The following is a 26,145-nucleotide window of genomic DNA, read 5'->3' as shown; positions in this document are numbered from 1 at the left end:
GAGCTACATTGTTAAGAAAAGTCCTGGCAAGAGGATGAGTGTAACTGACAGTTCCACTCAAGTGGAGAGAGGGAAAATTACCACTGGGTGACTCTTGGTTTGCTGGGTAGTGCTCCAACAAGTTCACATGGGTGTCTCCCAAGCCTCGCTCACTCACACCACTGATGAATTCCATTTAGTGGATGATGGTTCCGTGATAACACTGCCCTGCTTTATCCCTTACTCACTGAAATAAGCCATCCTGAAATGCCTCATGCATGTGCCTCCTGTTGCCAGACACTGCCGTGAACATGAATGTGCCCATCTGCTATGCCAGGAAGATCCTGTTTCCTATTCCTCTTGGTCCACAGCTGTGTCCACCATCCCTAGGTTGCTTTAGTCTTCTGTTTTTCTGCCAGAGAAGAAATTTACAGTTGGCTTTTGGGGAACTCAACCACTGTCCCTTGCAGCTGGCAAACATGAAGTCTACCAGATGCAAAATCATTTGCATGCAAGTAAGAAATTTGACTTTTGGGAGGAACCTTAGATGAAATGCCCTACAGTAAGGAGAGGGAACTCATACAGTCCACCTCCAGTAGAAAGACCCCATCAAGTGGAGGGATGGAGTTGCCATCCTACAGTCAAAAACTCAGACCCATAATTGTTCCTGTCTGAAAAAAAAATTGCAGGAACAAAAATGGAGAAAAGCCTGAGGTAAAGGAGGTCCAGTGTCGGGTCCAAATTGGGATCCAGCTCCAGAGGAAGCCCCAAGGCCTGACACTATTACTGATGCTATGGTGTTCTTACAAACAGACCTATCAAGGCTGCCCTCAGAAGGGCCCAACAAGCAGCTGAAAGAGTCAAATGCAGATATTTACACCCAACCAATGGACAGAAAATGGTGACCCCTGTGGTTGAATTAGGCAAAAGCTGGCGGAAACTGAGGAGGACAGTGACCCTATTGGAAGACCAGAAGTCTCAGCTAACCTTGACCCCCAGGATCTCTCAGACACTGAGCCATCAACCAGGCAGCATACAGCAGCTGATATGAGGCCCCCAACACACCTACAGCAGAGGACTTGCGGGTCTGGACTCAGAGAAGATGCACCTAACCCTTGAAAGACCTAGGGCCCCAGGAACAAAAATGGAGGAGTCTGAGGCAAAGGAGGTCCCCAAGGAGTGGGAATGTCTGGTGGAGTGGAGGGGAATAGCAACATCCTCTTGAAACGGGAAGGGGGCGGGGAGGTGTGGGATGTGGAATAGTCAGAAGGTGGGCCTGGAGGTGGAATAAAATCTGGACTGTAAAAAAAGAATAAATAAATAAATAAATAAATAAATAAATAAATAAATAAATAAATAAATAAATGAAATTTGACTTCTAGTGCAAAGTAATGAGAGAAAAATCTAGGGACAGGAATCCTGTATGTCCTGAGGTTGAACATCCCACATAGATTTCAAAATAGGAAACCAGAAATGAAAAGAAGTAGGAAGAGCCTGCAGAGTTAATTTTCCCATGCGTCCAGGTTTCTAGATAACTCTAAACTCACCCTTTCACATCCCTTTGAGTTCCTGTGACTATACCGTAGGCCTAATACAGACTAGGAGTTTGTGGATGATAATCAGTCCCATTAACTGCATATTACTATCAAATAATGCTAAGCTATTTTAATTCCTGTGGCCGTAGATCATATTTAAATACAAATACATACATACATATTTACATAAATAAATACATATTTAAATACAAAGGCTTCACTTGATTCTTTTTCACAAAATATATTAAACTGTCATTGTTGAATTTTCTCTTTGAACCTAGTTGACAGATCCCAAGTAATATTGTAAAATTAATTTATTAATTTCTTAAGAACTATCCTTATAGAGAAATCAACTTAATATCAAGATGTTTTAATTTGATCAATTTTTAAGCCATTCACTGTTTTTAGTCAGGTAGTCTTCTCTTCCTCTTTGTATATTGCTTTTCCATTTTTATCCCATTGCAATAATCAGACTGATGTGAAAGATACTATTGGTGCTTCAAGGAACCTTTGTTTTTAATGTCACTATAAGAGTCTACATCATTCAGACAATAAACAAGATATTCTATCTTATCTTGATATCTAATTCTTTTTATATGTTATCTCTTATCTCTCATGAATTTACATTAAGTGACAATGCATGTCTCTAATATAAATTGAGGTCATCACACTTTACTTAATTGAACCTATTAGCATGATACATTATGGTAGATAAATCATTGGAAAATCTGTATGATTCTTGGTGGAATTTGCTCAGTATTGGTGATCTCATTCATGCTAGGTAGGTACTCTGCCACTGAATCCACTCAGCATCTTTCCTTAATGACAGTCAGTCTCATTCAGTCATCTGGACTTGTCTTAAGACCAGTCTTCCTGCTTCAGCTTCCAAAGTGGCTGGGCCATCTAAGACCCAGTGATGATTTTTTTTAATAAGTATGATTGGTGAACTTAGTAAATTTTCTCTATAATCTTATGGAAGAATGGTCTATATTTGTTTCTGTAAATGTGGTGTGTGTGTGTGTGTGTGTGTGTGTGTGTGTGTGTGTGTGTGTGTGTGTGTGTAAAATCAACATTCCAGTAATTTGATCATTTGAAAGAAATCACAAGTAAAACAACCAGGTCCCAAAGTTGGGATCAAGGGTTTTTTTTTTTTTTCCAGTTAATGTATTGACTGTATTTTCAGTTTCCTGTGTGTTTCCTTGTTGACATTCTGTTTCTTTTTGGCTGAACAGATTTTGATAACTTTTATTTTCAAGAACAATTGTCTTCCTTATTTTATGATTTAAAAGCATCTAGCTTAAGTCTTCCATTTTTATGTCCTTAAGAGTTTCTCCATGTTTGATATGACCTGTCTGTCAGAACAACACTTCTGGGATGTGTGCCTGTCTTCAAGTAGAATGGAAAAACACAGGAAAAGAAAGAAAGAACATATCTCCCCCGAGCTGCCAAAACCACAAATCAACCCTGAGGCAGATCTGGTGCCAGAATTCATTCTGCCAGCATACTGCATAAATCTAGTTAAACTGGTCATAGGCAATATTGCCCACACATATCTAGCAAAAATAAAAACAGATCTATGAAGGAACATTTTAAGCTCAGGCTAAAAGAAATGGTAAGACAAAATGCCCAGGAACCTCCCTCAAAATGATGCTTATGTATGTAAATGTGTGTATATGATATGCAAATATAGAAATATTATATGTATCTATCCATTAAAAACAATATACCCACAAAGATATATACCTCTTTGATCAATAGTCATTCTAAATTTAAAAATAGTAACAAATTTTATAATGCCTGAAGATTTTGGAGTAATCTATGCCATGATATAAAATAACCTATTGAATATGCTTTTTAAAAATGAAAGGGCACTGATAGTGAGCCCAAGAAGAAAGAGACCGCTCCAATTGATCATGGCTTCAAGAGGACCCAAATAAAGCATTTGCCAGTGACAAATGATGTAAGTCTGAAATGCAAAGGGCAGGTTAAACACAAAACTAAATCGATATGGGGAAATGGTGAATGGATGGATAAATCAATAAAAGTGTATTTGGAACTTAGCATGGAGAGATCAAAATAGGAAACATTTAAAATGGAGTCGAGTCATGAGGCTGGGACAAGGACTTCAATCATACTAAGTTGGATTTCCAAGAGAGATGAGTAGAAAGCACTGTTAGGGGAATGCTGGGAGAACCAGGAGCTGACGGTTTCCAGGGCTACCAACACTGCTGAGTCCTTGTATTCTAAAATTCCAGTGGGTGCATAAAAATGCAAACAAATCCAAACTTCCAGAGATACAGGTAAAACTTCAAAACGCTAAGGCCATAAAAGAAAATTTACCTGCAATGGCCTGAAATCAAATTAGATTGGGTTCTAGAAGCTAGCTTACATTGGAATCACATCTTTAAAAATCATAATGACAGCACTCTAAATGTATTGTCACATACCAACAAAACTTATATTTCACAAGTGAGGGTGATTACGCTTCTGTGAAGTCAAAACCTGAGAGTGACTATTTCTATGGGGCCATCATTTAAAAAACTTTAAAATAAGAAACTTTGGAAAGAGAAGATATTCACAGTGATAATATCTGATATTCAAGAAGGAAGCTCAGATGGATATGAGCAAACAATGTCAGTGTAAGAAAAAAACTGAAGAATAGAATTAATCCTAGACAATTGGAGCAAATAAGTCAGAGCTGAGCCGAAGTATTTTGAGATTCTAGTGTTGTTCAGTAAAGGACAAAGATGCTGACTTGCTTTTGACATTAAAGGTAATATGAATATTTAGGTGTAAAAATATCTTTTGCAGTTGCAGGTAAGCATGTAAACTTCCAAACTAGGGGGAAATAGAATAAGTGGGGATAGAGAGAACACTTCAGTTGGGAAAAAGGAGCGGGAGGAGGGAGGAAGAAGAGGAAGAGGAAGAAGAGAGAGAGGGAGAAGGGGGAGAGAGAGAGAGAGACAGAGACAGAGAGAGACAGAGAGGGAGAGAGATCGCCAACAGCAGCTTGCTACCCAAACGTAAGGACCTGAAGTCACAGTCCCAGCACCCACATCAAATGCTGGGCACCTAATGGCAGCGCTGGGGACTTAGAGACAACTGGATCCTAGGGGCCTGTTGACTAGTCAGTCTAACAACCTGAGTTCCAGGTTTCTCAAAACTTAGTCTCAAAAACTGAGAGTGACTGAAAACGACTCCTGACACCACCTGTTGTCTCCATACACGGAGACACTCTCACACCACACACAAAACGTAAAGCTGTATAACAAAAGGATAATCTTTTCATAATTTTCAAATATCAACCTACACTGAAAAAAAATACTAAGAAAAAATAAAATTTCAACTCACAAACATTCTAGACACTTAGAAGTTTCAAATATGTTATTAAAATGTTCAAATATCAGGAAACTATTAATGAAACATCAATAGAAAACAAAAATTAGTTTTTTAAATGACAAGAGAAGTTGGCAAATGTGCCATCGAACATTTCTTTCATTGATTGGTCAAGCAGTCAATTGTTGTCAGAACTTAGTTGATAAGAATCTCAAAATTAATTATATTGTACTAATGTAAAATGTTACATAGGAGATGGCTTTGGGTAAAGCACATGCTGTACAAGCATGAAGACTGCTCTTGAACACCCAGGACCCACCTAAAAAGCTGGGACCTTTAGCCCCACCACTGACAAGACATCCAGATCCCAGTAAACTTATGGCCAGCAAGCCAGACCTATCTGCCAAAGTTCCAAGACAATGAGAGAGAATGTCTTCAATAAAAGGTGGGAGGTTGATGACACACACGGGGTTTTATGAGAACAAAAGGAGTTTCAATCATCTGAAGGATGGCAGGGCTTCTAAAAGTCAAGAGGGAGGATATTGCTCGTAAGGTTAAATAGCTGCTTACAGAGAGCTCCAGTGAGTTGATTGCAAGACTGTCATTTTCTTTGAAGATTCCAGTTGCTACAATCCTTACAACTCGGATGGAAGTGTGCTGAGCAGGCCCAGGCTTCCTTACCAGAGCATTTACAACTTGAATTGTGCCATTGCAGGTTCAAGGGCCGCAGCCTGCAGTCCTGTGAAAGCTAAGTTGTGCTGAGATGGCAACCTTGAAATTCCCATGACAGAAGTTGGATAAAGAGATTTTTTTCCCTGCCTCCCTGGCTGGCAATGATCTATCTTTCCCCACGCGTTTATATAAATATCCAGAAACTCAAGTCTCTTAATCTTCATTCAGTTAAAATTTCCAAAGTAGGAAGTCTGAAGCACTTTCACACACTAATGTTCTTAGATACTGTTAAAAGCGCTCAGAGACTTAACCCAAAGATCATCTTGTTCAAACCCTGTTATGCTAGCCTACTCCTGGAAAACTAAATGTGATTTTTATCACTTTTGCATAACAACTCTTTCTTCTATGCAAAATTTAGCAATTAGAATTATGAGCAGAATCATGTTTTTCTATCAAAAATTATTTCCTTTCTCAGTTTCCTATTATTCTTAGCATTACCTATTGATATTGAAGAGCTTTGATCTACAAAACTGAAAAAAAAAAGCAGAAGACATCTGAAGACCAACATCTAAGACTGCTTTTGGCGACACATGTACATGCATGGGCACACGTACACAAACACACATACACAAAAGCTAATTCAACATCTAAAGACTCAGATTCAAAATCAAGTGAGCCATTTGAGAGAATAGACTGCACTTAGCCATTCAACAGATCTTAATGCATCATCTAGACTGCATTTCCCAACACAATATATTTCAAACTTTGCTTTCTTTGTTAGCCTCTTAAGTAGCGTGCAAAACAAAGGTTTCACACTGATAGGACCACGTATACATATGGGTATCCCGGCAGAGCTTTTCCTGGCCCTGACATTGCCTTCCTCTGTCCCTTCTACTCCATTCCTCCAAGTTCTCTGCCATACCCCAGTGAGGTCCCTCATATGCTTTCTAGTAACATATACATTTGTATATCCACGCCTACAATCTCTATATGAAGGAAAATATATTTTGTCTTTTCCTCTAATGCCATCTCTTGTCTCCCCTTGAGACCTAAATCCTAGTAACATATTTGTGGCTTCTTGTAAATTTGTGTGTCTTCCAAATCTTAGTTGTATTTAAACTCTAGTTGACTCTTTGTGTGTGTATGTGTGTGTGTGTGTGTGTGCGTGCGTGTGTATGTGTATTTCATTGTAGCTTCTAAAAGTGCCTTTTAGTTTGAGAGTTGAAGTCGTGTTTTTTAAAACTTCTTCTTTAGTCTAAATTTTAATATAAATTCTCAAAATGTGTTTAATCTCAAGCATAAGAAGTAATCAGGTTGTTCTCAGTTGTCTCATTATTACTCAAGAGCCATTTCAGATTGAGTCTTAAGATTCCATTTTGTATTGCTCTTCTAGGAGGAGACAGTTACGGTAAGTGGGGAAAGCTTGTCAGGTTCCGTTGCTAGTCTTAGTGACTGGAAAAGAGTACCTCTTGATGCTCTGCACATAGCTAGTCTCTATGTCTCTTTAAAGCCTGCCAGTGATGGCGAACACTGCTCTGTTCTCCTGCTCCACTGATGTGATAACTTCTGTCTCTAGAAAGACTTGGCACCTCACAAGTGGAGGATGGCTTTGCACCCCTCCAGTGTGAGCAAGCTTCATGAACTTTTTAACTGATACATAACAAATGTATTAACTGACTGTCAATAATGCCTCTGTCTTAAGTACATTTCCTGTAGCTATGATAATATAGCAAATGAACTAAGGAAGGGGTTATCATGGCTCACAGTTTGGAGTACAGTCCATCATGCTTGAGGTGTCTTGGCAGGAGAAGTTTAAGCCCCTAGTCGTGTTGCATCTGCGGCAGGAAGCAAAGAACAGTAAATGCAGGTAAGCAGCTAGCTTTCACCTTTTAAATGACCACACCGCAGTGGTGGCATGGTAAAAAGGATTTCTCACTATGGGAGCATTCCCTGAAATAATGTGCAATTTTGGATTGATGAGCTGCACCTCTGTGTTGTGCCACAGAGGTGCACACTCACAGGGTAAAGACTCGGCCTTCCCAAGCTGCTTAGTAAGGTGGTTCCAGTTACGGTGAGCTGAGCGCTGGACAATCTGATTCACCATGGCACTTCCAGCACTGTGCTCCCATTCCTATCCCAACGTATGAGGTTATGTGGCAGCACTGACTCTGTTTTTGAAGGCTTGTGGCATTTTGAGACTATTCCCTTGTGTTTATTTTTGAAACTCATAAGCCATGGTTCTGTGGACTGAATGAAATGGGGAAGGGAAGTACTTTTATTAAAAATAACTCATGGGGATAATTTGAACAACACCTAGAAACGTCGTCCTTTTACTGACTTATTGTCTTCTTCCTAACTCTGACTTTTACAAAGCATCTACTTGATATGTTGTTTCAGCTATGTTATAAACCTAGGTGGGTTTATTATGAGTTTACAAAAAATAAAAACAAATAAATCTCTAAAATGTAGACAGGCTAACTGGGCATATGGTTATGACACTCAGTTTTTTATTTTTGTTTCTAAAATTGGATCAATATACCTCAAATAATATGACATTCTATAATACAAAATTAGAGACATTTTAGAGCCAAGTTGCCAACCCATCAATGCCTTACTACATACATTAATATATTCTTCCTAGCTTTCTCCTCAACATTATTTAAACCAACCTCACGTTAATGTTCTTTGACAGATTATATTTTTCAGTGTCTTAGTTACCTAAATGCCTTTAACTTCATGCTTTATTGTTTACCTTGTGTTCCTCTAAATATTGAAAGAGTCAGCCAAGCACTCATTTTTTTTGTAATCATGAAAATTCAGCAAAAATAAATTGAGTGACAAATAAAAATGAGGTGTTACAGATGGGACAGACTCTTGTCTGTGTTGTTGACTGGAGCATAGAGAAGAGTGGTGGTACAACTGTTCTTTCATTGCTGAGGAGGGAGAAGGAGGTGATCTCAAGTTTAAGGTCAGCTTGAGCTATACAATACCTTGTCTCACCTACAAAAGATATAAGAAATAATATTAGAAGGGATATTCTGGTTTCAAAGAGATAATTTATTTTTCCAGACATTAAACATAATGTAGAATTGTTATGATTTTAGTAAAATGTTTGCAAACTTCCTAACATAAACATCTGTTTCAATCTCAGAACTTAAGAAAATAGGGTATTTGTAATATAACATATAAAAGGCTTACGATTTAATAAGAGAAAATAACTCACTGATAAATTTAACTGTGCCCAGAGTAATAAGTATTAAGGGTGCTTAGTGTCCCTCCCAGTTCTTAATCAAGAACTGATGACTTGTTTTCTAAAGTACATCTTCAGCCTCCTTCCTCCCCAGGAGAGCTGGAGTTGGTTCAGAAACAGCCCACACTCCGCAGCAGACATGGGCCTCTTTTGCCTCCATTACTGCCTGATCATTATGATCACGTTCTACATTGGATTCCAACTCTGGGCTGTGCCCTCGGGTCCCCCACTTTAAGATGTATCTTCCTGTTCCTACAGAGTCATCAGAATGTGGCCCATCGCTGGTGGTCCATACCACCGTCCCATTTGGAGTCACACACTTGGAGCACAGTGAGGAGGATGTGCAGGAGTTAATCACCCAGCAACTGGAAACCATTCTGCCGGGCTTGCCGCCGCCAGTTGCTACCAAATGCTGGAAGTGGAGATATTCACAGGTAATCAGAAAACATAGTAGGATCTTCTAAATCGTCTAGTAGAGGAAATGAATGCCAGGATCCTTGGAGTTTACATGGGTTTGTCATATGTATATGTCATTTCTATAGGTGTCATTGTCATGCTATTGCTCAATGAGATGTGCGTGTCATTTTTACCAGTTTTGTCCACATCTCAGCACACTCTGAAATTCTAGGGTTTCTCATACAGACAAGAGAAGTTTTACATCCAAATGCAGCTGTTCCTCCAGGGATTTTCTAGATTGACATTGTGGCTACATGGTAGCCACTTTAACTACCGGGAGCTTTGCTGTAGGTCACACTAGCACTGTGTGCGTATCCAGTTACCACAGTTTTCATTTTTACGGAGTTTCTACTTCAGTTTGAGTGGTGACAGCAGAGGTCTTTCATGAGTAACGCTGTACTACTGAACCAAGCTGCCTTTCAGGGTAAGATAACCCTGCTTATCATTCTTCTAGGTTAGCCGTAAAGCTCTTAATACTGAGTAAATCTTGACTTAAACACGCACACTTTTACTAGAGCTGGAATCCTGTTCGCGGAAACAGCTCTGGATCTGTATACTCGGTTGTGAAGTCATTTGGGGGTCAGTGAAGCAAAGGTCGGACAGACTGAAGACAGAAAGCCGCAGAGACCTGTGTTTTCTCCCCTTTCTGAGTCCGCTGATTAACACATTTGTGAACACTATTGGTTATCCAAGCTGTAAAGCCTTCAGCAAAAGTGGTGTTACGGGAAATTGCAGCAGATTTTGTATGTTTTAAAGGGCTTTCCAAATCAGAGGAAATAGTAAATTACTCACTAAAATATCGCAGCAGGTCTGTGTTTACCCATATCTTCTCAAGTTAAATTATACAGGGAACCTCTGGAGGAAATATTTACTTAAGCATGTCGTAGTCACTTTAGAAGACTTTGCTCTTTCCTTTTAAAAGCATTAAAAAATCTCAATAGCTAATGTCTCTAAATGATATTTATCTCAATTTTAAGCTGACTTCAAAAGGAAGCCAGAACAAGAATCTCGTTATAATTTGAAGCTGGGTGTCTTATATATAAGTCATTTTGCCTGTTGTAAAAACTCCTTTATAAAAGAACAGCAGATTATGACATTCCTGTGTGTGTCTGTATGTGTGCAAGAGCTTTCTCATAGCGAGTTACTAATAGACTAAAAAATAATTTTTCAATCTACTCATTTATAAGTTTAAACTTACTCATTATATATCTTACAATTTTATATAGTCTAAAGATAACCTTGTCCTAACTATAAAGTGACCTATTCAAATATGGATGAAACAGTTTCAAAGATTATTTGATACAATGTATACCAAACTCTAAGAATGGTTTTCATTGCAATTTGGACGCCAAAATCATTCCGCCGCGTTTATAACTCTGCAGACATAGGTGCTACACTGGCTGCAGAGCCTGATAGCACAAGAGCTGTTGTCCTCTTCAAAGCATGCATTTCCCACTGGCGACACACTTCTCTAACATCTTCAACACTAGTCTACAAAGAGTTAGTGTCATTTGTGGTGAGCACCTCGCCCCTTGACAGCCATTAGAAAAGGGACTAACCAGTGGAAAGTCAAGTGGTTTGAAATAATGTACTTGCCTTCAGCTAGTCTCCTCAGCAGTACAGCCCCCGTGTTCAGTAGCCCACCGTAACCTCTGGGACTTGGTGGAGAAGGGCGTGCTCTGTACCGTGCCATCATGGCCTTGTCTCAGTTAATCAATCAATGTACATTTGTGTGAATGTTGGATATAATACAGCACTGAACTGATAAGAAAAGTAATCTAAATGAGAGACACAAAAGTAAGAGGAGCAGGGGGCTGTTTTTGGTGCTTCCCCCATCCCACAATTCAGAGCAGAGACAGTGCTCTTAAGGAGGAAACCCCAGAAGAATCTCTGTCTAGCCCATGTTCCATCCCTTTTGTCTCTCCTCTTGTCTCTTCTGTTCTCCGCACACCATCTCATTTTTTTTTCTGCTTGGTCTCTGAAAAAAAAAAAAAAAGCCAGAGCTCCGCACGCTTTTATATTATAAAAGTTTCAATAGAGCACAGAGCTAATATCCTGTCCCAAACAGTGTTATGTGGTGTGGATTCTCTTTTCCAAACCCTGCACGATCAAAACTTTCTTTCCCTCCATTAGTTCTGTTTCTTCTTTTTCTTTTCTTCTGTGACATTTCAACTGAATCTTTACACTAAATGCTACAGATGGGTGGAGGGCCTGGGCTCGAAGCTGGGCAACTCCAAGGCATGATCTATTTAATGCCGAAAGCAGACACACAGCTGCAAAATCCAAATAACATGGGGTACTGAGGAGGGCAGAGTGGCAGTAACTCTCACTAATGCCTGCTGGGGATGCGAACTAGTAGAGGCATAAGTAGGCAGGTGAGTGACCTTCTAGAAAACCCAACAGGAAGGATAGAAGAATGGCTTGGCTAGCAAAGGTTTTTAAGGTACTGAAAGTATTTTGCCTGTATAACAGTAAATTACGTTATACATTTGTCCTAGTCCATAGGATATAGAAAATTACAGATGAACCCTAATCAGCTGTAGAGTTGGGGTCTTTTATTTCCCTCACTGCTAGGACAAATAGATAGATGCAGTCAAGTAAAGAAGAGGAATGTGGGGAACAGGACCGTGGGTTAAGGGATTACGGCCCATCACAGCTCAGCAGCTATGCCTATAGGGACACAAAGCAACTAATTACATTGTTGATCCCCCAGCCAGGAAGCAGAAAAGGATATGGACACTGATTCTCAGAGCACTTTCTCTCCACCCGCTTATGCGATCTAGAACATCAGTCCCCTTGAGAGTCCTTCCCACACTGAGGGTGTGTCTCTTCTGCTCAATTAAACCTCTCTGGTAAAACCTTCAGGGCACCCTCAGTGATACATCTCGTCAGAAGTCCTAAATCAAGACACTGAAAGATTAACCATCATAGGGTGATAGGATGTGTCAATTTAGAGTCATCAGTTTCATTAGCTCGTGGATCTGAAAGCTAAAAGTCCAAACAACATGGCACTGGCCCTAGTGAAGGCTGCATTGGCTAAGTCACCTCATGGTGCATGGCAGCATCTAGAGCAGAGCAAGCACGAGAGATTACGTGGTGAGCTGCAAAGCCATAGCCAGAGTTGGAGGAGTTGTTATGACAACTGACTCACAAGAAGTGGTTCCAAGTCCGATAAGTCCAGCTATCCCCAGCAACACAACCCACCAAGCCCCTTCCCTTCAACACCCGGCTACTGCCACACAGGGAATCTAACTTCCAGCAACATGGACCCTGGGAAGATACCCACAAACCATGTCCACACCATCACAGTTACCTTAAAAGGGATCATAAAAATAATGTGCATGCAGATTTTTTACAATCTGCTGAATCATATAAACATTGTGCTTTAAAAGAATCTTGAGTGTGCCAGTGTTAGCAAACCATACTAATAAGAAGACACAAAGGCTCAAGGAGGAAAAATAAAGTAACTTCCTTACCCTCCTCTGGATACTAATGGCATAGCAGGCTATAGGGTCATCTGATGAGTGTTCTTCCCTTCTGGGCAACTGATCATTCACAGGTTGGAAAGATGAGGGTGTGCACCTTTGGTAATGGCCTGGCTTCTCTCCATCATACCCTCTTTCCTCAGATCTCCTTGGCAGAGCCCTCTAAGATCAGCATGTTTGGGCTCTAGCTACTGTCATAAAGAACTTGGGGGTTATTTGTATGTGGAGAACAGTTTCTCATTCTCCTGTTGATCCCCATGCCCAGTGCCATCCCCCACACATCCACAAAGGCATGAGGAGGGTGAACATGTTCATTCCCCTATTCACTAAGGAATGTCCACAATGTCACCAGTTTCTGTTCTGAAACCATAGAGACTAATATTTGCTGAGGGCTCTAAGACTCTAAATTGAATTTTGTCTTAAATGACATAGTGGTACATTTTTGTGGGTGCTGCAAATTAAGGGGAAAATGTCTTTGAGCAACTTGGCAACTGTTTCTGCACTCTCGTCTAGGGTTTGGATAAAATTCTTCAACTGCTGAGTATGGGTTTAACTTAAGAAAGCAGTGACAGTTTTTTTTGTTTGTTTGTTTGTTTGTTTGTTTTTTTAAACCGATTTGTTTCCGTTTTAAACCGATTTCCCCTCCATAATTTAAATGTTTATCCAGTTGATGTAATTTTGCCTATTCCCCATAGCATTTCATTAAGGATTCATAAGTTGGTTATTTTAATACTTTCAGCAAAAAACTGCTCACTAAAGATAGCTTTGCACATAACCTGACACAGGGCACCCAGTGGTGCTGCTGGCCCTGCTGCCTGCTGCCACAGTGCCATGTTCCTCTGCTTTCCTTTGCTTCAGTGTCTGCCTCAAGACACTCCTCGAGCCATCCCTGGGAATGGATTGGTGCTGGGGTGTAACTGTGATTTTCCCTGCTGTTCCTTGGTGTAAAAAAAAAAAAAGTGGTTTCCCATCCAAGTAACTAACAGGCCTGGCCCTGCTTAGCTTCCAAGCATTCAGGGTGGTGTTCTACTTAATGAAATTGAAGCTTTTGGCCCTCTCTATTTTATGTGTTTGATTTTTTTTTCCTGAAATATGGTGGGTTTTTGTTTTGCTTTTGTTTGTTTGTTTTTTCTGGCTTCCCCACTTTCAATTTTTTTAAGTGAGTTTTTCTGCCATCTTACTTTGAGCACTCCTGAGTTGCTTTATGACTGTTGTTATTGTTGTTGTTGTTGTTGTTGTTGTTGTTGTTGTTGCTGTTGCTGTTGCTGCTGTTGTTGTAGACAGTGTTTCTCTGTATAGCCCTGGCTTCCCTGAAACTCATTCTGTAGACCAGGCTGGCCTTGAACTCAGAGACCCGCCTGTCTCTACCTCCCAAGTACTAAGGCATTGGAGGAACATTAAAGGCATGTGCCACTACTTATTTTTAAAAATTGTCAAACACCGGAGGGATCAGGAGAAGAAATTTAGAGCATACAAAGGCAACATGTTGACATGTTAGCACATTTGGCAAAGTGAATGAATGAACTAGCCTGTTAAGTTTACACAGCCAAAGTAGTCACTTACTCAGATGCCGTGCCTCCTCTGCACAGAATGGAGAACGACCTCCAGACTGGAGAGATGACAGAGAGAATGGAGAAAGTAGCCTTTTCTAGCTACGTATCTGACAGAAGGCTAATATATATACTCTACAAAGAACCTCAAAAATTACACACCAATCAATAAATGAGCATCTTAACTGGACAGTTCTCCACAAAAGAAATGCAGATGGCTGGTGAGTATCGGAAAAGGTGTTCTTAACATCCCTAAGCCACCTAGGAAATACAAATTAAAACTGCTTACAGGTTGTTTGGCACAAGTCAGCATGGCTGTCCTGAAGGAAACAAATGGCAAATCCCTGGTGAGGAAGTGGAGAAGATGAGCCCTTTCTTACACACTGCTCAGGGGAACGTAGACTGCACAGCCACTGTGGAAGGCAGTGTGAAAGCACCTCAGAAAAGGGAAAACAGAAGCCATTCCACAAAAGTATATGTCAGAAGACTCTAAGACAAAATACTACAGAAATGCTCATACACCATGTTTACTGCTGAACTATTCATTACTGCTTTAAAAGAAAAGAACCAGCATAGGTGTCCATCAACAGATGAATAAATGAACTTTGACACATATACCCAATGTAATTTTGTTCAGTCCTAAAGAGAAATCATGGCATTCTCAGGAGAATGGAGGCAGCTGGCTGACATTATATGAAAGGAATCTAAATGATGTTTCCATAAAATGATTGAGACAAAAAGTTAACTAGATATCATATGCTACCAAGTGAAATCTCTGATACCAGGAAGGGGTTACATCCTGTTGAGTCGTTGGCTGAAAGGATCCCATAGACTTCCCAAACATTACAAGTTATTGCCAATACAACTGCTTGTCTTTCACAACATGATAGTAAAGCTATATTTCTGAATATACCACTTATCTGTGTCATTGAACTCCCAAGAACATTGAGCTGATGCCCACCTGGAATCTTTACCCCTACCAATTAGCTGTCATGGTACCAGAAGGTAGTCTGCATGCTGTGAGAAGACAAAGGTAATCATCGATATCTCCCAGCTTTTAGCCTACACAAGTGACCTGCCTACAAGACACACTGGAGCAAAAAAGGCACAAATGTTGCAGAAGTAACCAACCACATTTTAAAATGGAATTTTAGGCCTACTCCATGAGGGAAAACCCACATCTGACACTATTACATGAGACCAAGAACCTGGGACTAAATAGGTCATAGGCTCTGAAGTGAAAAACTACTACTATTGTTCTTCTAAAGGAATATAGCAACAAAAGCAATTCCCAATGATATACTGCTATACAAACAGATCAGTACTACACCCAACCCTCATCAGAAAAGTACCTTCTTGAAGTCAATGGGAATTGCCACACAGAGCCACAACTAGACAATATGCACAGAGTAAAGGACTTTGGAACACTAAGCCTTAAATGGATTGTCTGTATCACACTGTTCTCCTCAAGCCTTGGGTTTCCATACAGAAGAGGAGGCAGAAAGATCGTAAGTGCCAGAGCAGATAGATGGGTTACTCCTTGAAAACACCTTGCAGACACTAACGAGCTGATGCACATATGAACTCTCAGAGACTACAACAGCATACACAAGACCTGAACGAATTCAAACTAGACAAAATTCTAGCATGGAGAAGGGGAAGTGGGCACAAGGTCCTGGGTTCTATAAGAAAGCAAGCTGAGCAAGGCATGGGGAAGAAGCCAGTAGGCAGCACCCCTCCATGGCCTCTGCATCAGCTCCTGCCTCCATGTTCTTACCCTGCTTGAGTTACAGTCCTGGCTTCCTTCATTGATGGACTAAGACTTGGAAGCATAAACAAAATAAACCCTTTCCTCCCCAATTTGATTTTTGGTCATGGTAGTTCATCTCACCAAGAGAAACCTTAAGACACCATTTGTCTAAAAGCAACTCGGATTTTTCTCTCTGTATCCCTGACTCAGTTCTTCACAGAAACATCCCAATATGTAGGCACATCCATCTTCTTTTCTCCTCACCCTTCCATTCACGTTCCTCACTTGGCACTGGCCGTTTGTCTCCTCAGACAAGGAAGTGTTTGCCTATTTCTATAGAACACCCTTATTAGACGAATACAAGAGAAAAGAAGAAATCTGGACGAATGCGATGCTAGAATATTCCTTACAGATTTTTATTTGGAAGGACAAAACTGAGTACATTTATCCTCTCATGAGGATAATTTCTGGGAGGTGATTGTACTGAATTTCAAGACTGAACGTGCAAAAGGCAACTGACGTTTATTTTTCTCTTTCATGTGCGTTTTCTTTTGTTATCTTCCATTTCTTCTTTTTAGAAAATTGAGATGCAAGGCGGTACCATGTCATATGGAGTGTTTTTCCTCCAGAGTCCCTAGACAAGGTGCATACACTTTTCAAATAGACGGGGCCTTTCTTTGTATCAGCTTTTCATGTCTGTAACAAGGTACCACACAGAATCAAGGTATGAGGAGAAAAGGTCAACTTTTATAGCTGTGGAGAGTCCAGTGCAAGATTGGTTTACTATTTTAGATTCAAGGTGAATATCATGTCATGGCAGGAGCATGTGTCAGAACATAACCATGAATCCAAGAGCACAGAAAGGAAGGATGGAGGAACGTCTGGGGAATCACTGTTCACTCCAACAGCACATTTCTGATCACCTCATGACCTTACATCTTAAAGTGTCTGCCACTTCTCAACAAATCCATTCTGTCAATTCTTTCACTCGTGGGTCTTTGGAGGACATTTAAGATCCAATCTATTACATGTTCCAAGCATGTCACATATCCACACTATCATCTGTTGGATTGAATCGCTGAAATTAGGCTAGGCATTGCATTTGATATTTTACAAACCACAAAAGGCATTTGACCTTTTGAGTGAAATAGACTGTGAACTTGATAACTTTATTAATTTTTTAATCTTTTTTTATTTTTTCCATCTTTATTAAATTGGGTATTTCTTATTTACATTTCAAATGTTATTCCCTTTCCCAGTTTCCAGGCCAACATCCCCCTATCCCCTACACCTCGCCTTCTGTATGGGTGTTCCCCTCCCCATCCTCCCCCCATTGCCGCCCTCCCCCGAACAATCAAGTTCACTGGGGGTCCAGCCTTGGCAGGACCAAGGGCTTGCTCTTCCACTGGTGCCCCTACTAGGCTATTCATTGCTGCCTATTAACTTGGAGCCCAGGGTCAGTCCATGTATAGTCTTTGGGTAGTGGCTTAGTCCCTGGAAGCTCTGGTTGGTTGGCATTGTTGTTCATATGGGGTCTCAAGCCCCTTATGCTCTTTCAGTCCTTTCTTTGATTCCTTCAACGGGGGTCCCGTTTTCAGTTCAGTGGTTTGCTGCTGGCATTCGCCTATATATTTGCTGTATTCTGACTGTGTCTTTCAGGAGAGATCTACATCCGGTTCCTGTCAGCCTGCACTTCTTTGCTTCATCCATCTTATCTAGTTTGATAGCTGTATATGTATGGGCCACATGTGGGGCAGGCTCTGAATGGGTGTTCTTTCAGCCTCTGTTCTAAACTTTGCCTCCCTATTCCCTCCCAAGGGTATTCTTGTTCCCCTTTTAAAGGAGTGAAGCATTCGCATTCTGGTCATCCTTCTTGAGTTTCATGGGTTCTGTGCATCTAGGGTAATTCGAGCATTTGGGCTAATAGCCACTTATCAATGAGTGCATACCATGTGTGTTTTTCTGTGATTGGGTTACCTCACTCAGGATGATATTTTCCAGTTCCATCCATTTGCCTCTGAATTTCATAAAATCATTGTTTTTGATAGCTGAGTAATATTCCATTGTGTAGATGTACCACATTTTCTGTATCCATTCCTCTGTTGAAGGGCATCTGGGTTCTTTCCAGCTTCTGGCTATTATAAATAAGGCTGCTATGAACATAGTGGAGCATGTGTCTTTGTTATATGTTGGAGCATCTTTTGGGTATATGCCCAGGAGAGGTATAGCTGGATCCTCAGGTAGTTCAATGTCCAATTTTCTGAGGAACCTCCAGACTGATTTCCAGAGTAGTTGTACCAGTCTGCAATCACACCAACAATGGAGGAGTGTTCCTCTTTCTCCACATCCTCGCCAGCATCTGTTGTCGCCAGAGTTTTTGATCTTAGCCATTCTGGCTGGTGTGAGGTGGAATCTCAGGGTCGTTTTGATTTGTATTTCCCTTATGACTAAAGATGTTGAACATTTCTTTAGGTGCTTCTCAGGCATTCGATATTCCTCAGCTGTGAATTCTTCGTTTAGCTCTGAACCCCATTTTTAATAGGGTTATTTGTCTCCCTGCAGTCTAACTTCATGAGTTCTTTGTATATTTTGGATATAAGCCCTCTATCAGTTGTAGGATTGGTAAAGATTTTTTCCCAATCTGTTGGTTAAGATCTTTTCCCAATCTGTTGGTTGCCATTTTGTCCTAAAAACAGTGTCCTTTGCCTTACAGAAGCTTTGTAGTTTTATGAGATCCCATTTGTTGATTCTTGATAGAGCATAAGCCCCTGGTGTTTTGTTCAGGAAATTTTCTCCAGTGTCCATGTGTTCGAGATTCTTCCCCACTTTTTCTTCTATTAGTTTGAGTGTATCTGGTTTGATGATCCTTGATCCTTGATGGTCCTTGATGCACTTGAACTTAAGCTTTGTACAGGGTGATAAGAATAGATCGATCTGCATTCTTCTACATGCTGACCTCCAGTTGAACCAGTGTCATTTGCTAAAAATGATATCTTTTTCCATTGGATGGTTTTGGCTCCTTTGTCAAAAATCAAGTGACCACAGGTGTATGGGTTCATTTCTGGGTCTCCAATTATATTCCACTGGTCTATCTGCCTGTCTCTGTACCAATACCATACAGTTTTTATCACTATTGCTCTGTAAGACTGCTTGAGTACAGGGATAGTGATTCCCCCCAAAGTCCTTTTATTGTTGAGGATAGTTTTAGCTATCCTGGGGAGTTTTTTTTTATTCCAGATGAATTTGCAAATTGTTCTGTCTAACTCTATGAAGAATTGGATTGGAATTTTGATGGGGATTGCATTGAATCTGTAGATCGCTTTTGGTAAAATGGCCATTTTTACTATATTAATCCTGCCAATCCATGAGCATGGGAGATCTTTCCATCTTCTGAGGTCTTCTTCAATTTCTTTCTTCAGAGTCTTGAAGTTCTTATCGTACAGATCTTTCACTTGCTTGGTTAAAGTCACACCAAGGTATTTTATATTATTTGGGTCTATTATGAAGGGTGTCATTTCTCTAATTTTTTCTTGGCTTGTTTCTCTTTTGTGTAGAGGAAGGCTACTAATTTATTTGAGTTAATTTTATGCCCAGCCACTTTGCTGAAGTTGTTTATCAGCTTTAGTAGTTCTCTGGTGGAACTTTTGGGATCACTTAAATATACTATCATATCATCTGCAAATAGTGGTATTTTGACTTCTTCCTTTCAAATCTGTATCCCTTTAATCTCCTTTTGTTGTCTGATTGCTCTGGCTAGAACTTCAAGAACTATATTGAATAAGTAGGGAGAGAGTGGGCAGCCTTGTCTAGTCCCTGATTTTAGTGGGATTGCTTCAAGTTTCTCTCCATTTAGTTTAATGTTAGCAACTGGTTTGCTGTATATGGCTTTTACTATGTTTAGGTATGGGCCTTGAATTCCTATTCTTTCTAGGACTTTTATCATGAAGGGGTGTTGAATTTTGTCAAATGCTTTCTCAGCATCTAATGAAATGATCATGTGGTTTTGTTCTTTCAGTTTGTTTATATAATGGATCACGTTGATGGTTTTCCGTATATTAAACCATCCCTGCATGCCTGGGATGAAGCCTACTTGATCATGATGGATGATTGTTTTGATGTGCTCTTGGATTCGGTTTGCCAGAATTTTATTGAGTATTTTTGCGTCGATATTCATAAGGGAAATTGGTCTGAAGTTCTCTTTCTTTGTTGGGTCTTTGTGTGGTTTAAGTAGAAGAGTAATTGTGGCTTCATAGAAGGAATTAGGTAGTCCTCTGTCTGTTTCAATTTTGTGGAATATTTTGGATAGTATTGGTATGAGGTCTTTATGATTTCTACATTGGTAATAATGTGTTACAGTTATGATCTTGAAACTCTGAAATCAGAGTAACATTGGTCAAAGAGATTGCACCTTTTAGCCTCAGAGTCCTCACAGGAGCAAATCAGTAGGGAAACCTTCCCCATAGAGTTTGACAGAGTGAATACTGATAGCACCATGTACATGTGGTGCAGACACTATAGAGAGCAACTTCTCCATCACCACTGACCATGATGGTGAGACACGAGGAGGTGCCACAGAGGAGTAGCTACTGCCAGTGCTTCTTCACCACCTCTCAACACATCCTACTCTTCCTCTCATTTATTTAATTCTCATCTCTTTTGAGACCTTCTCTCTTCTAGTTTCATATGCATAAGTAGTTCCAAACCGGGATATTTCGGAACTTATTTGGTGCCAGAGACTTTGACATTTGGCCAGGGCCTATGAGGAGCTCTTGGACAGCATCAGAATAGGACATGTGACGGCAATAGAATGCTGTCTTTATCACTCTGTCATTTTCTTTTTTTATTGGTTAGTTTATTTATTTATATATATAAATACTTATTTATTATTTAGTTTATTTATTTATATGTATATATTATATATTTATATATTATATATTTATATATTTATATAAATATATTTATATCCCCCTTCCCAGTTTCCCCTCCCTCCCTCCACCTGTCTCTATGAGTGTGCTCACCCATCCACCCACTCCTGCCTCAGCAGCACAGTGTTCCCCTGTTCTGGGTCATCAAGCCTCCACAGGACCAAGGGGCTCCCTGCCCAATGATGCCAGATAAGGCCATCCTCTGCTACATGTATAGCTGGAGCCATGGGTACCCCTGTGTACTCTTTGGTTAGTGATTTAGTCCCTGGGGTCTGGTTGGTTGATATTGTTGTTCTTCCTATGGGGTTGCAAACCCCTTCATCTCCTACAGTCCTTGCCCTAACTTCCCCATTGGGGTTCCCATGCTCAGTCCAATGTTTGACTGTGTACATCCGCATCTGTATTGGTCTGGCTCTAACAGAGCCTCTCAGGGACAGCCTTACCAGGCTCCTGTCAGTAAGCACTTCTTGCCGTCATCAGTAGTGTCTGGGTTTAGTGTCTGCAGATGGGATGGATCTCTAGGTGGGGCAGTCTCTAGATGGCCTTTCCTTCAGTCTCTGCTCCACTCTTTATCCCTGAATTTCCTTTTGACAGGAGGAAAATCTGGATTAATATTTTTGAGATGGGTGGATGGCCCCATCCCTCAACCGGGGCAGTGCCTGTCCACTGGATATGGTCTCTACAGGTTCTCTCTCCCCTTTGCTGGGTATTTCAGCTGATGTCCTCCCTGTTGGGCCCTTGGAACTTCTTGGATCCCTGGCATCTAGGACTTTCTAGTGGCTACCCTCAATTTCCCCTTCCCCACTGCTACACACCTACTTTCAAATTCCTGACCCTTTGTACTTCTCCCCCACTTCCTCCCTATCTGAACTGGCCCCCCTTTTGCCATTCCCCTAAACTAGCCTATACTTGGTATTTGATAATTTAACATATCTGTGCCCTGAACCAGCACTGCCTAGCATGAAATTATGGCCACAAACCACTCTTGCTTATACATCATCTGTTCATAGATTTTTTTGCATGTTGAGAGAGATGGACTATGAGCCAATCTAGCAACAACAGGAAGACTGGCAAGTGTCACTTTTAGACATTCCACTGAATCATCTTTCACGTAGCGGGCAGGCCTCTTACTTCAGTCCCTTCAGCAAAGCCTGTTGTGATATCATTCTGAGAAATCTCACCCTTGATTTAAAATGTGCAGTCACAGTGTAATTTAACTTTATACAGTTAAATATCTCCAGTTTTCACAAAATTCCATAATATATGAACTATTAAATGTTTGAACGTGTACATTTAATGAAGTCATTTTTTTCTCCGACACCACTGGGCCTCACCCTTCCATTGGCCATTATCACACGTACTCAAAATTACTAAATTATTCTAAATGGTAATACTTCATAGGAAATGTTTCAATGTCTAATGAGAAGAAAATGTCATATATTACATATATGCATATTCATCTGAACCCAGTATTAATACCGGATGTTATGTGCCATTATGTGGGTGTGGACACACTAGAAGTAGGTCCTATTCCAGCAGTATTTCTTGAAAATGATGTCTATGTGATCTATTTAGACTAAACATCAGTGTTATGCTATAAAACTAACAAGTTCAGTTAATAACATCTACTTATACTACATTGGAAATTGGTGTGTGTGTGTGTGTGTGCGTGAGTGTGTGTGTATATGTATATATATATGTATATACATATATATCTCCATGTGTGCATTCAGTACACATTGTTGAGTTCTAACTGTGCATCATTGTACAGGATTCTGAGGCATCTCTGATTCTTCAGCAAGGTCCCACATAGTCAGTCAGAAAGAGTACACTCTGCGTAGAATCACAGTGAAGTACACCATGACACAAAAGGCATGCAAAGTGCTAGTCGGAAGTACAGAGCCGACTTGGCGAAATAAAACCATAGAAGCTGCGTTTTAAAACCGAATTGTAGCCGAGTATTACAAGATGTAGAGTTCAGACAGGAAAAGGCTGTGATAGTGGCGCACTGTTCCACACTGCACAAGCTTTCCCAGAGCTAAAGGCACACTTAAGGAACAGTTAGTAGTTTGTTTCGCAGAAAAGTAGGATGTGGCTGGAATATGGAAGAGCTATAGAGAAACGCTGAGTCCAGCACTCTGGTTTGCCCCCATGTTGAGCTGTGTGGGTGTTCAGCACAGGAACTGTTCTGTCCCTGTCTGCTACTGCTCTCCCCCCCCCCCCCCCCGCGACATACTGCCACCGTCAGAAGACTTCAGCAGCAGCAGCGGCTCCATTTCCCCTCTCCCATTCTCCACCCTCCACCCTCTCTCTACCCTCTCCTTTCTGTCATCTGTTGTCAGACTTCCATGATAGTCTAATGCTTATTCTGTCTCGTTCCTCTGCTTTCTCTCTTTCCTTTCCCCCTCCTCCCTCCTTCCTCCCACTCTCCATTCCTTTTCCCCTCCCCTTCCCACTTTTTAGTCCCTTACTTGGTGTAAGTCACAGAGATCTGTTTATAACGGACCTCCTCCTTTCTGGCTCGAAGAGGTTTACTTAGCTCCTCATCGACTGTGTAGGTCAGTGAGTGAAGGGTTGCAGAACCCAGGGCAACTACAGATCTAGGCAGGAAAGTTGGAATTGAAATATACTCTACTTAAAAGCCATTCCTTTTCCGTCCTGTATAACTGCTGGTGAATTGTCATCACATTCTTTCTTTCCTGGTGTCAGCTAGATGTGATCATAGTTAGCATTTATACTCTGATTTTAGACATGCCTGATGCACTGTTCCTATCTGATGCTCCACATCAGTCCTGATATCAGGAAGTAAATATTATCTCTGCTTTAAATGAGGAAGCGCTGGTTTCTGATGCAGACTGTGCCTCTCGTGACCTAACGAGTAAGCAGTGAAACAGAAACTGGTGCACTTCACTTTAGATTCATCCCCTCATGTTACATCCCCTCATGGATGAGCTGAAAGTGGACCAGGGACCTAAACACACAGCCTTAAGCTATAAAATTTCTAACTGAAAACATAGGAGAAGCTATGTATGACCTTGGGTTTCATAAGCATTTTTAGATAGAATAGAAAAAGCACAAACTGTTAAAAAAGAAAATGATAAATTGTGTCTACTGAATATTAAAAGCAATATATTTGAAAGGCACCATAAGGAGAATAAAAAGGAAACTGTGGTATGGGATGTGGAACTGCCCAGGGGTGGGGGTGGGTGGGGCCAGAAAGGGAATAAAATCTGGAGTGTAAATAAATAAATAAATATTTTAAAAAAGAAAACTGAAAAATAAAACGTTAGGGAAGCACATGTCTAATAAATGTTTAGTATCCCAAATGTATAAGGAATTCTCACAAATCAATAATTTAAAAAATACAAATGGTACAGTTGCTTAAAAGTAGGCAAAAGATTTGAAGAACATGACACTAAAAGAAGATATTTGCATTAATCATGGGGTCAAGAGAAATTTACACAAGAACTATATTGTTGAAAGAAAGGAACAATGACCTCATGAACCAAAAGATTCCATAATGAAAAGAAGATCCTGGTGAGAGGTATACAACCAAAGAGATGCTCCAATCCACTGCTATCTGTATTCAGATGCCAGTTGCCAGCAGAGTAGAGAAAAACCCAATTCACAAGGCGACAAAGGTGGGTCAGAGGTGAAGAGTGGGTGGTGCTTTCACAGAGGACCCAGTCTGGTAGCTCACAACCACCTGCAATTCCAACTTCAGGGGATCCAATGCCTCTGGATTCCACCCGCACCCTATTTATGTGTGTGTATACACACACACACACACACACACGCACACACACACACACGCACACACACACACACACACACACACACACAGGCCTATAAATAAAATGAATACTATATTTACAAAATTGATTCAACATTTTTTCATATAGAATTCTAAGTGTTCCCTAAATAACACAAAACAATCTATTAAAAGAAGAACTAAATTGGAAGAGTCACAGTTTACAGTTTCAAAACTACTGTAAAGCTGTCCCTACCAAGTCAAAGTAGGACCAGCAGAAGGATGGGCGTGTCTGACGCTGCATAAACACGAGTCCTGAAGCAAACCCACATGTGATCAGCTGACTTCAGACAATGTTCCAACGTCCATTAAATGGAGAAAAAAAGGAGTCTCACCAGCATGGGCCCTGGAACAGTTTCACCTAAGTAGGCAAGAGAATGAAGCTGGTTTCTGCTTCGTGATGCATATTAAAATCTCTAGGAAATCACACAGGGGTAAATTCTCATGACCTTTTATTTAACAGTTGTTTTGTACATATCACTCACACACACACACACACACACACACACACACAAACACACACACACACACACACACACACACATTAGCAATAAAAGAAAATACGATTTTAACTATTTCAGAAATCAAATGTTTATTTTAGAACACTCAGTGCACAGATGTGTGTGCAGGTAAAACACTCATGAAATAAAATAAAATAATAACAATTTGTAAAAAGAAAAAATAGTAAAAAGACGAAATGAGAGAAAAAATTGATGGGTCACATGCCCAATAAGAATCTGCATGGAGGATACATAAAGAACTCACTCCTACAACTCAACAGGGATAGGAAAGCTCAATTTAAAAATAAACAAAGGACTTGAATCAACACAATGCCCAAGAAATACAGATGAATACATGAAAATATACTCAGTATCATTATCCATTAAGGAAGTGCGTAGCAACACCACAGTGAGACAGTGAACCTACAACCATTAGAGCTATAAATTTATTAGCATACATTAATTACATAAAATAATGGTTTGCATTGAGGATAACTATAATTTCTTAATATAAAACAATGAGTTTGTGAGGATGCAGAAAAGTGAAATATGTGTGCTTTTCTGTAAGAAATATGCAGTGATTCTATTTCCTAAGAAAACAGTGGGTGGCTCCTTAATAAGTTAAACAGAAGTAAATTGTGATGACATCATTTTCAAAAAAAGTCAACTGAATATCTTCAGATATTCTAGGCAGCAATGTTCAAAATAGCCAAATTTATAAACAGCCCAAATGTTTTTCAGCTGATGGAATGTGGAATATCCATACACTGGTGTTGTGGTTTGCCCTGAAGTTATCTGTATTTTGATGCTAATTTTACTGCCCCAAGGACAGCTTCCTAGTCAAGGACTCAGAACTCTGGTGACTTCACCAGAACCACCTCTCCATTGAATTTGTA

The 26,145-nt window shown here is 40.3% G+C and overlaps 1 protein-coding gene across 10 annotated transcripts in view; it reads left to right on the top strand.

The window, feature by feature from the left end:
• The window catches only part of Rnls (renalase, FAD-dependent amine oxidase), a 273,500-nt gene that overhangs the window by 228,316 nt on the left and 19,039 nt on the right, over positions 1-26,145 (top strand). For all 10 annotated transcript variants that reach the window (XR_015632554.1, XR_015632553.1, XR_015632552.1 and 7 more), the window contains 1 exon segment: positions 9,031-9,206. Coding sequence is in view for 6 of the 10 variants with exons in the window: in NM_001014167.2 (NP_001014189.1) it covers positions 9,031-9,206 (176 nt within the window). In the remaining 4 variants the exon portion in view is untranslated.

This window comes from Rattus norvegicus, chromosome 1, assembly GCF_021556685.1.
Source record: "Rattus norvegicus strain SHRSP/BbbUtx chromosome 1, alternate assembly SHRSP_T2T, whole genome shotgun sequence".
Lineage (NCBI taxonomy): Eukaryota > Metazoa > Chordata > Mammalia > Rodentia > Muridae > Rattus > Rattus norvegicus.
This window is presented reverse-complemented; position numbering and strand designations above follow the sequence as displayed.